General features: G+C 39.4%; 1 protein-coding gene across 1 annotated transcript; it reads right to left on the bottom strand.

Moving 5' to 3' along the window:
* Positions 1-219: 219 nt before the first annotated feature.
* LOC106613981 (C-type natriuretic peptide 4) lies at positions 220-8,027 on the bottom strand. The gene is made up of 3 exons (XM_014216876.2): positions 7,748-8,027; positions 5,977-6,269; positions 220-1,495 (listed from the first exon to the last, which is right to left on the bottom strand). The coding sequence occupies exons 1-2, from the start codon at positions 7,838-7,840 to the stop codon at positions 6,000-6,002; spliced, it is 363 nt and encodes a 120-aa protein (XP_014072351.1). The 5' UTR covers positions 7,841-8,027; the 3' UTR covers positions 220-1,495; positions 5,977-5,999.
* Between the last annotated feature and the right edge of the window lie 4,786 nt (positions 8,028-12,813).

A 12,813-nucleotide genomic window follows, 5' to 3' on the forward strand; every position in this document is an offset into this window, starting at 1 on the left:
GAGTGTGGCTTTAATTCCAGTTTGTCTACAAATAATAATAATTCATAATTGATTGGTTGATTTCAAATTGAATTTACAAGTTAAAAATGAAAATGTTGGATTCACGTCTCCATTTCAACCAATCATCTAAGTTAATGACTAATGTTAAATCAAATCAAACTTTAAATGCACTTTAAATACAGTTTCATTTGATCTAGTCCTATTCTTCAACTCATATTTTTGGTTGAGATGGAGACGTGAATCCAACATATTTATTTTTAACTTGTAAATTCAATTTGAAATCAACCAAAGCTCTAACCCTAGCCCTATATGTACTGTCTAATTTTTGTTTTTATCATGGGCTGAATTGAAACAATAGCTGTTGATGGCTTGCCAAATGCTATATAGACCTAAATATCATCATTGATGATATATGATTGAAAAAGTATGGTCAAATTTAATTTTCTCTGTTAAACCTACCCTTTGGAATGTATTTGATTGCAACAGTGAAACTATTTAGTGGATATTTCTCAACAATCATTCTCACGATGGCACATTGGTAATAGACAGTGACAAATATCAAAGCTAAGCAGGGCTGGGCTTGGTTAAAACTCTTGATGGGAGCCCGAAAGGGTAGCTGTAGATAGATTAACTTTCCAGCCTAAAGTTTTTTTCTCATAGTGCATATTACGTTTAAGATCTTACGTTGTTTCAGAGGAACAAATTCAACATATTTTATACAAGGTTTGTCGATGTTGAAAATCGGTTAACATGATGACATAAACCGGTGGTTGAAATTTCACAAAACAACAGTTTTCAATGATTACTTTTTCAAATCTAATGTATTTTCCACATAGATTCCACATCACAATGTGTTGACAAATTACGTTGCAACAATGTTGATTTAACCAGTTGGTGCCCAGTGGGGTCAGTCAATGGAGAGAATTGTTGGCCTACATAAGTGGCGCACTATCACTGAATAAAGCCTCAGTCTCACCCCATCCCATAGTTTATTTTTACCAGAAACGATATGTTTTCTCCATATGCAAAAACTGGGAGGAGACTCGTAAGTGCCTGGATTTTTTTTTCTTTTATCATTTTGAAAACATTCACTATTTAAGACAAAAAAGGTTACAAACAGAATTTACCTGCAGTTTGCATCCATTTCAAAGTTTTACATAAATAAAACTTACATTTATAAATATCTATTTTATAAACATATAAATAGTTTTTAAAACATAAATACATTTATGCAGGAATGAAAGTACATGAATTTACAGCAGCAGCAACAATATACAGCTTTTCGGTTTCTAGGTTTTACACCACTGTCCGTCATCTGGTAGTGTGTGCTGATCTTTCTTTATGTTATACATAAGGGTTGGTTTTATCATTGTTGTCTCAGTCCTCGAAAATGCTGGTCATGGTGGCTTTTTATACCGAAAATCCGTCACTTTTTAGGTATTTACCTCAGGCGAGGACCAACTGAATCCATGTTGTCGAACCCATCGTGTGAATGCTGTGCGGAGAGGGGAGAAGAAAAAAACATGGTTAGATGTCTTTGTCAAGTGAAAACTCTGGACGGATGGTTCTGTTAACCTGTTGGGGCTCGGGGGCAGTATTGAGACATTTTGAAAAAAATATGTGCCCATTTTTAACTGCCTCCTACACCAACTCAGAAGCTAGGATATGCATATTATTAACACATTCGGATAGAAAACACTCTGAATTTTCTAAAACAGTTTGAATGGTGTCTGTAAGTATAACAAAACTCATATTGCAGGCAAAAACCTGTGAAAAATAGATTTAAAAAAATGTGAATTTTGTGACTGTACTATTTAGTGTCATTGTTTTATAGATACCATAGTGAGAAAGGATTCATTTCGCAACACCTACGGCTTCCACTAGATGTCAACGATCTTTATAAAGTTGTTTGAAGCGTCTATGATAAACAGAGAGCAAATTAGAATCCAAGGAAGTTGACATGTCATCACTTCATTTTTTTGCGCCTGCGCATAAATCTGAGAAACGTGAGTTTGTCATCATTTTTTATCTAGACATAGGATAGGTTGTGTGAAAATATTACTGATGTTTAACGTTAAAAATGGACCAAAAGATTAATGCTAAACAACATTTGACATGTTTGAACGAACATAAATAGATTATTTACTAGGTTTTTTTAGCTTTTCGGCGTGATTTTACCAGCCCCCAACCACGTTTTGTGGGAGCATAATGAACGCTAAGTACTTGGTGTTATTTGGACATAAATTATGAACTTTGTCAAAAGACACCACATTTGTTCCGGACCTGGAATGCCTTCCGGACCTGGGATCCTGCCTTCTGATGGAGATAATCAAAGGTAAGGGGGTATTTACAATGTTATTATCGATTTTAGATGATGCTAACTGTATAGCATAGCCTGTTGTTCTTAGCATAGCACCCCGTTTATTGCAAAATGTGATTTCCCAGTAAAGTTATTTTGAGATCTGGCCATTCGGTAGCAATTACGAGATGATAATATATTATTCTTTGAATGACAATATTATAATTTACCAATGTTGTCGAATAGTAATTTTGTTATGTTCACCGGAAGCATTTCAGAGAAGAAAGAAATCTGAATTTCACGCTACTGTAAAATGCTGTTTTTGGATATAAATATGAACTTGATGGAACAAAAAATGCATGTATTGTATAACATAATGTCCTAGGAGTGTCATCTGATGGAGATTGACAAAGGTTAGTGCATAATTCTAGCTGGTTTCTGCTTTTGGTGACGCCTGACCTTGAATTGAAAATGGATGTTTGTACTTTTGTGGCTATGTACTGTCCTAACATAATCTAACTTTATGCTTTTGCCGTAAAGCCTCTTTGAAAATCGAACAATGTGGTTAGATTAAGGAGATGTTTATCTTTTAAATTGTGTAAAATAGTTGATGGTTTGAGAAATTGAAATTATTAGATTTTTGATGTTTTGAATTTCCAGCCTTGTTAGCAATCCCGACTCGGGGTTCATTGCTAACCTGTAGCCCCAAGAAAATTGGATGTAGATATGGACATGTTACCACAAAATAAAGGGGATCACGTGTCACCCTCACTAAAACAAGCTTTCTAACCAAAGTCTCACTGCACCACTCTGGTCTACTCACTCAAAACAAGCACATGAAGTCCGGCCTTTGCCTCTCACACAATACTGAATTGACTGCCTAATACTCCTCTCCTCCTCACCCACTTCTCACTTTAAAGTTGGTAAAGGGAGGAAGAGAGGTGTCTGCACAAGAAACACACACACTTAGTCACATATAAACAGTATATGAGTCAGGACGAAGGAAGGTGCCACAATAGCCCCTCCCCATCAGGATTTCACTGTTAGCAAAAAGGGTTTCCTGGAACATTCCAGTTAGCGTGCCATTGTTGTGTGTGTGTGTGTGTGTGTGTGTGTGTGTGTCCATCCATCTACAAAGAGAGCAACCTGCTTTCTCTCTCTCTATTTCTCTTTCTCTCCCTCACACACATACATAGAGACTGGCCAATGACTTCATCACGTGCACACAATGCATTATGCTTTATGCTTTATTAACGGCCTATGGCCTAACACTGACATCTGCATGTCCTCATTGTCTTCACATCCGTCCCATTGACTTCAGCCAACAGCTATGATTACTTATGGTGATATACTGCAATGAGTATGGCCAATTCAATTGGATTACTTCCCACGAACTTCAAACATTTCAAGAGGGGCTTCCTGATCTCATTCTATGGGGTTTGGTCCTGAGAACGCAGTCAGCATGATGTTCTGATAGAGCATCAATGGGACACGCTGTTCTTCCCTGAACTGCTCTCACACTGTCCCACATAAATGCATAAGCAGATTCATGACTTCAATCAAGAAGCAAATGCATTTGTAAGTTAATTTATATCCTTCTTTTTAATGCAGTCTCAAATAAATTTGCTTGTACTAGTCAGTAGGCCTAAACCAAAAGGATTAGGCTATAGGATTACCGCTTCACTGAAGGTTGAGGTAACCCTAACATTGTTTCAATCACTGTTGGTCAGTTGCAACATGTTCCATAGTGACCCCACTGACCTCTCACATCAGATTGACCTTTGGCCACTAACAGGCTCACAAGCGGCCACCTCATCACCTCCACAGGCATACATGGACATTTGTGACTTGTTTCAGGAAACTAGGCGTATGTCGCACGTCACTACTTCACAGGAGAGGCATTTGAACGTAAACATGTATTTTTATTTGAATTTTTTTTTTTTTTTTGCAGAAATACCTCCTGGAACATATGAACTTTCATGTGCCTTAATAACAAATGTGTATTCCGTCCATAAATAAGAATAAAATGGTTAAATTACGAGCCTAGTTGGTTTAGCCACGGAAAAAGACAGGACCCTTCCTGCTAGCCACGATTGGCTGAGATAATGGCTGGGATGGATATGCAGGGAGATGAGTTTGGATTGGTCTGCCGTTTAGGAGGCTTCTGTCTATAACGTGAGCTGTTCAGTATGTGTTGACAGTCCTCTTTTCCCGCGCCGTTTTTGAAAGATATAATGTTAGCCATCGAGAACTACAAAAGTTTTGATACTTTTCTCAACAACATTGATGGCCTGAATGTAGTAGGCACTCTCGACAGATCAGTTGGAAAAAGTGATGGTTTACTTTGTGCACGCGCCATGGTCAGTGTGAACCAGAGTCACTTGACAAAATGCTGAACCCAAAAATATGTAACTACAAACAAAATGGAGTTAAATGGATCCAGTCTGCTGTGAAGCATTCGTCCATGTATACCGGTAAGAGTCTAGCTACATGTTCAGATATACATTTTGTCCGAAAGTCATTTTTATTGCAAGTTAAAGTGTACTGTTAGTTAGCTAGCAAACGTTAGCTTGTGTGTATGATCTTTGTAGTAATATTATTCGAATCAGAAATCCATTTGCATTGCTTGTTATAGCCTAATGTTAGCTAGCTTACATTGAACCTAGTTTGTTAGCTTTAGCTTTTTTTTTTTTAGCTTTTTCATACTACAGCTATGACAATGTTTGTATTGGTAGTAGTATGAGTTGGGATGATGCCGGTTGATAGGTTTAGCTAGCTAGCTAGCTACATGTCTAAACAAAAAAGACTCCACTTCGGCCAGATTATTACATGACCCATCAAATTAGCCAGCTGTGTCTGGGGTTGATTATGGCCATCTATTGTATGTATTTCATGAACATGTATAACATGTCCAGACAACAGTGACCCATCCACTTAGCTCGATGTGGCCGGGGGGTAGTTATAGCATTTCCTTTACATGACCCATCAATTTAGACAAGTATGACGGATAACCGTCATCTAATAATGATAAAATATTTATAAAATATTTTTATCTGGACACTTTCTGTTTTTGATATTGCTACTACGCAAGTAACCACTTCACTGTACTGTTTACACCTTCTGTATCCTGCGCATGTGACAAATACATTTAGATTTTATTTGACATAGTGTGTTTACTACATGGCCTCACGTGTGAATCCTTAAAGTGATGGGTGGGGCTAAGGCTTAAGAGAGTGTGAATGATGCTGAATGGGTGTAGACAAAGAAGAGCTCTCCAGTAGGGGTACCAAAACATTCAAGGGCCATTTTATCAAAAGTGGGGTTAAAAATGTATCAACTTTCAAAGCAGAAATACTTTCCCAATTTTCCTCAACTGAAGTGTATGATACACAATTTTCTAGCTCTGAGTCGCTATTTTTATCCAATGTAAAAAACACAATTTCAAATGTTGCTACATAAGACCAAATCAAGGCAGACGGTCACATGTAGGCTACTGCAAACTGTTCTACACTACTCTTGTAGTCTGTAGTCTGTCCTTAAATTAGGTTGTTTTCCAATGGTCGCCTTTTTGTCTCCCATCATAAGGTAGTGGTGATGAATGTTCTTCCTGATTTAATCCCAGGATGTGTAATTAAGCATAGAGAAAGGGATATGCCGCGGGAGGTTAGGTTACTTACCGATACGTCTCGATGCACCATCTCTAACAACCCATGCCGCTAATAGTGCCTATCCTGTCCATTTTGTGTCCGAAGCAGCCACTCCTGGCCGCGGCCCCTTTTTTGGTGTTAGGTTTGTGTCTCCGTGCACTGGGCTGGTCGTTCAGCAAACGCGCCCATATGCCCTTGGCGCGAGTTTCCATGCGCAGGTCTCGTAGCAATCGTACCCTGGAGCGCAAGTTTTCCATCCTCCGCTCTCTCTCTTCGGATACCAGGAACTCCGACAGCTCCTCCCCCAACAAACTTCTAAGAGACTGGGACACCGAAACAAGACACCCGCTTTAGATACTACATTCTTAATTAAAACGACTTGGGTAAGCACCTGTCAGCAGATAGCCCATCTGGGAATTTTTCTGATAAACGGCAATACATCTGCGCATTCGGGAAATCAATTGCCTACTTTGGCAAACAGTAAACTCACTATCCTGCAGTTTCCTCAACACTTTCGTTTTCAACTGGTCCTATGAAAGTAATTAGGTTTATTCCATATCAAACTTTACGCAATTATGCTAAACCTAGTATAATGTTAGTGCTGCCTACACTTGATTCGCGTCCGGAGACACCAAAAGACTGGTCAGAACTCGTTGTGTAGCACAGGAGGTTGGTTGCACCTTAATTGGGGAGGACAGGCTCGTGGTAATGGCTGAAGCGGAATTAGTGGAATGTTATCAAATCCATCAAATGTGTGCACTCCTCCCCTCAGCAGCCGTCACTGTTATATGTGGAGCTGAATATAATCACATTAAATGCTGCAATTATTTGGCCCATCCTTCAAAACCAAATCCTCAATTTGGGTGTTATCATAGGCTACATTTGCACTTTAACGCATGGGAAACGGTGTGTACATTGGTTGAATAAGGCGATGAACACTGGTCAGAAATTAGTCTCCTCCTGGGGTTTCATGGATGCAGCCGAAAGACAGGTGCGCGTGCAGTGGGATATTAATTACTCACTGCTACATAGTGTTAGGACTATTCGTGCATAGAATGTTCAGTTCCGAAATATCGGCGCTACGAGTCTCTTGAAGGCAGATGCGCTTTTTCACCATGGCGCTCGCATGACCAAACGTTTGAGAAAATACGTTTTCTGGTTTAAAATACGCAGTACAATGACATGTATAATTGGTCGCCTTATACATCAATATTACTTTTAAGAACCGCAAAAGCTCATTTGGTTAGACGTAAAGGCCACGGTCTCCTCATATCCGATGTTCAGTCGAGTGCTTCTCAAGACGCGCTTGGGTACCAGCATGAATATCAAAATGATACAAGGAAGAACGTAGGATTTAGATTTGTGTAAAACACAGTAGCATATCTCTCCATATCTCCCTGATAAACAAGCTTTTCCTTCTAGTAATAGCCTATGCCTACGTTGAGAAGCATACAAAACCCATATCATCAACATGACCAGTGTAATTTAAATGCGAAAGTCTTTAGACTTAATACTAATACATTTAACGATATTCTGAATATTAAAGCCCCCGCGTTAAAAAAGGAACAGTAGTCTATAATTTATGATGAAGTAAAGCCATTATAGCCTGCATGCCAAGGTATACATTGCCAGTAGCCTATAGACTTGCATTCATTGTTCATGTTCTTTGGGGAACCATCGTGTGGACAATATTAGAGTGATATTTGCGCATAATGCAAAATTGTTCTCCAAAGAATCACAAATAACAAAGAACGCATTCCGCTCACAAATTGCAGCGCGCACATCGATGAAGTGACCTCACCTTCTGTTGCGCCGGTGTCAGAGGCTTCGCCCCTGTCCTCACTGAAAGCAGAATGATCATAAGTCCACAAGCCACCAAATGCGAGATGTTCATTCTGACACGTTTTGTAAAGGATTCCTCTGTGCAGGATAAATTATATTGGTTGGTAACCAGTTGGTACTCTATGTCTCTCTGTCTGTCCTTACTCCACGCTTCCCAAGTGCTTCTTTAACTGTGAATTAGTACTCGCGACTTTATAGCCAGCCACTGGTGATGTCATGACCACCTGCATATTGGTCTTCCCTCCCTCCTGTAACTTGCCAATTTCGTTTTTTACCCGTACCTGCGGCTTGAGGAGCACGTCATGCTACATGATTAATTAAATGATACACAGACTGGTCATTGTGGCTTAAATTAATGAGAATAATATAGATTACATTATTGTTATACCATGTGCCACTAGGACTGGTTTGAATCCAAAACAGTACTCAACTGATTGAAAATGAGAAATTATATGTATTTCATAACTGTTGAAGTGTGACATTGGCAGACACATGAGGCTATATTAAAATGCCAACCGCCCACCGCGATGAAATGAGGTTGGACAATGAGTTCCAAAGAAATCAAGACCTAACTTGTTAGATGCAACAGAGTTTGTGTGGAATGATTACCCACTCAGCTTTACCATATTGTGGGGGAAAGTGTATCAAACACCATTCCAAAATATGTGCTGTCATGGCAGGCCTAAATTATATAATTGTAAAACTAAAATAAATGTTTGTTATTATTTATAATGATTTATTCGTCTTTCAGCTGTATAGAGTTTAACGCATAATAACACATACCCTATTTAGCCTATGCACCAACATGCCTGTTAATTCCTGGGGAAATCATTAATAAGGTGTAACTTTAAAATATGAGCCCCCAAAACTTGAATTAAAAATATATACAACGGCTTTAATTTCCACTCTAAAATATGCTGGGATAAAAACAAACCAGCACTGGGTAAATAATGGACAGAACACACGTTGGATTATTTTTGACCCAGTTGAATTATTTAGTTCTAATCCACCGGGTCAGATCAGAAGACTAGAGGTGTGGCTTAGATTTGAAACAGTTATAGGCCTACGTTCAAAAGACCATGGTTCATTCGATTTATCAAGCGTGTCAGATCCCACAAATATCATTGATGCCACAGAGGTAACATAGCGGTCAGCGGATACCACGTGAAGATCCCCCGCTTGCCTATGCATCCTCCCGGTTACGCGCAAGAACACATTGAGTGAAAGAAACGTTGTCAAATCGGACACATGTTAGGGCTGTAATTCAAAAACGGTGATTTGTGAAAAACAACTTTAATTATTCTGTTGGCGTAACATTTTGTCATCAAGTAAACCCGTTGTCTTTTGTGAGACACCTGCATACTGCAGTGCGCGTTTTTCTTAAGAGCAAGTGCCTGCGCGCTTGACTTCACTAATGCATTGCTGTGCAGCGATATGAAATGACGCTATCTATATTTGAAAGGCATACAAAACTCTGCCCGACCTATGGTCTAAGGGTGGAAATGTCTAAAGTTCTATTCACGAGAAATATGGTGAGCTTTGGAGAGGTGAATATTGCTACTAAGGCACCATCTGTTTTGAAACACAGAGTGGCAGTATTTGCTGTCTTGAAATACCAAAGGACATTCGACAAAAGTTTCACCTCAAATTGTCTTTGGTCTTAAAGATTGGCAAGGCCTCACTTCACAACAGTTCCATAATTATCATATAATTCAGGTTGAGGGTAAATTGATTGTTCTCTTTCTGTTAGAATGACACTACTGACCCATGTGATCCATGTTGCATACAAGGGCTCTAGTCCAGAGAGTGGTTTATTTTGTGTTCAGACATTATGTAAAAAAACGGAAGAACATCAGATCTTTCTTTGGAATTTCAACACAAATCATCAACGTTACCCACTGGGCAAAAACTGGTTGAATCAAAGCTGTTTGCACGTAAGGGAATTTAAAAAAAATTCACCCAACTTTTAACCTAAATCCAATGTCATCGTGACATTTTTGTTGATTTCATGTTGAATTCACATTAGCTGACAACTCAACCAAGTGTAAATCAAAAATAGAAGTTGAACTGAAGTCTGTGCCTACTGGGTATGTAGTTCATCCCAAAAATATCTGTAGTGTGGTTTCAGTTCAATTATCATTTCATGTTGGATAACTCTCACTGTAGGCTATGCAATACAACCCCAACAGAACACAACACAATACAAATCTATTGTCCAATGTGAATCTGAAATGTGTCTTTTTGCTGTCTTGCATTATTCCTAATCCCCTGGACATCATATATTCACACAGAGGAGGCTGGAAGTAAATTCTCTGCCACAGAGCATTGCCCTTGCAGCTGGTTTGAAGCTAAGCGCTTGGTCAAGGGCACAACAGCAGTAGGTGGCACCTGCTATTCTGATGCCAGCAGCCCTTCAGTTGCCAGCTCACTTACACCATATTTTCCCTCGTCAGTTCTGGTATTCGAACAGGCAAACCTCCAGTTACTTTCCCGTCTCTCTTCAACCTCGAGCTACTGCTGCCCCAGTGTTCAGCCATACTGAATAGGACCTTGAGTTGGAAGGCCACTGTCACCATCTTATTCACTACTAGAGGGTAAAATGACCCGCATTCTGTAAATGCCCCACCCCTTCTCTCTCCCTCTCTCCCACTCTCTCTCCCTCCTTGAAACCCAGGCTGAACCGAAGGTGGACACTGATGGATTTGGACAGTGCGTCTGGCTACTACTTGGGTACGGCACCACGCACGACGATGACGGACCAGCATGCTTCAGGGCCGTACACCATCAATACCCGTGAGCCTGCCATATATTGTTTTAGACAAGGACCCATTGTGGCAAGAGAGAAGATTGGTCTTGAACCAGGCCGATCAGGAGTGAATGATTCCATGTCAACAGGTGGTGTGGAAATGCTCATAGTTGCCGATTGTCATGCACCTGTCCTTAGGATTGCACCAACCGGAGGGGGTCATAATACTCTCTGCCCAGCCTATGAGAACGGATGGCTTGAAATGTGTTGTTCATCTAGTACATGGATGAGAGCTACATTTCTGAGTAGTTAGGCAGGGAATCAATCGACCGGGTTCTTATTTTAATGGAAAATTATTGCCAGTCATGCCACGTCAAGCCTTTTTGGTCATTCACCTTCTTATTCATGTTTTATATCCAGACCCAGCCCTTTGGTTTTGAGTACAAAGATTGAGAGAGAACTGGAGTAGAACCAACGGCATGCTTCATTGACCGTGTTTTTAGTTGCTGGCTGCATGGTCAACCTAACAGCCTAAAAGTCCAATAGTATTGAGACCAATATATACCCATTTAAAGATATGGTTCCCTTTATTTTAATTAAACAGAGTGGTGGCGGTTCCGGATTTTCTGGAATCCAACTTGCAGTTCCCTTTGATACGGAGATCTCTGTGCATGTGCAGGATTGTTTTTTATGTAGCTGCTGGACATTGCTGCCTAAGTAGCTTCTACTCAGTGCTCCCACTGCTCCACTGCTGCTGCTCATTGACATGGAGGGGGAAACGTTATGTTGTAGGCTACACTAAAGACATGATCAACATGTTTGTGTAAACTTTGCTGTCTGTTGTAACAGTATATTTACGCAAGCATATCAAACACAAGCAAGACACATACAGGCAGTCAAAATAGCGACTATATTCTCGTTATCATTGCAAACATTGGCTAGTAATTTTTTCAGCAACTCGTAGGCAGTCTAAAGCAGTAGTTGACAAATGACGTATGGAATAATAGTGCACCGGGCACTAGGCAATGCAAAACCAACTCGCCCATTGTCAGACTTTGGTTACCGCCGGTGTCCATAGGTGGAACAGCTAGGTAGCCTACTTGTGTGGTACTTGCATGATCATTAGACAGGTTTCCATTGACCCAGGTTTATTTGACAAAACCAGTGCGGCAAAAAATATCATTGCAAAATGTGTAATGAAAAAAGGCAGATATAGGAGAAATGTTCTAAAGATCGACAACATTTTATTGCGACAAAAGATGATTTCACGTTGAATTCACATTAGTTGATCAGGTGTTTTTCGAATATTTTTTGGAATACTTTCAAGAATGCTTGAATATTTTTCCGAATACTTTCAAGAATGGCTGAATTGCTTCACCTTGCTTTTCTGGTTGTTTCACCATCCAATTGTTTCACATCTACAGGAGTTCAAATTCCACCATGGCATGGACCATGGCAATACGTTGGCACATGAGAATTATTAGAATATGGAAAATATTAGTAAATTCTTGCAATTCTTGCATTCTATCCATGAGAGATCCATAAGAGATACAAGATCACATCTGATTAATAGTTAGCTCTCTGTCATGTGTATGACTGCTCTCCATCTCTATTTCATTCTCTAGTGGACAGTAGCACCTTCAGTGACTTGTCAATGATCAATGATGAAAAAAATTAGCATATTAGCAGTGGTGGGAAAAGTACTCAATTGTCATACGGTAATAGAAAATGACTCAAGTAAAAGTTAAAGTCACCCAGTAAAAGTCTAAAAGTCTCTGTTTTTAAATGTACTTAAGAACAGTGGTGGAAAAAGTACTCAATTGTCATACTTGTCTCATATTTGTTTCTTTAGTCCATTGTTGACATTGTCGCAAAATGTTTTGCTTGTCAGCAATCAAGTTTTCAAGATATGTAACTTTCAAAATACAGAAATCATTCCCATATGACGCATTTTGAATCATATGATGCAAAAGTATTTTCTTTTTTTCATTTGTTTTTACAGACAGCCAGGGGCACACTCCATCACTCAGACATAATTCACAAACGCAGTATTTGTTTTTAGTGAATCCGCCAGAGCAGATACACTAGGTATGACACCACGTTTTATTGATAAGTGCGTGAATTGGACCATATTGGCTGTCCTGCCCTAGCGTTCGAAATGTAACTAGTACTTTTAGGTGTCAGGAAAAATGTAGGTGTCAGTAAAAAGTAGTAGAGTAAAAGTAAAAGTAGTTAAAAATATAAATACTCAAGTAGCTAACCAAAGTAGAAGTACTTCA

Source organism: Salmo salar, chromosome ssa10 (genome assembly GCF_905237065.1).
Source record: "Salmo salar chromosome ssa10, Ssal_v3.1, whole genome shotgun sequence".
Classification (NCBI taxonomy): Eukaryota; Metazoa; Chordata; class Actinopteri; order Salmoniformes; family Salmonidae; genus Salmo; species Salmo salar.

Excerpts from the sequence above, each read along its gene's own strand:
- LOC106613981 (XM_014216876.2), bottom strand. The coding sequence starts at position 7,840 with ATGAACATCTCGCATTTGGTGGCTTGTGGACTTATGATCATTCTGCTT. Across the intron at positions 6,270-7,747 it reads TGACACCGGCGCAACAGAAG|TCTCTTAGAAGTTTGTTGGG; the intron begins GTGAGGTCACTT and ends TCGGTGTCCCAG.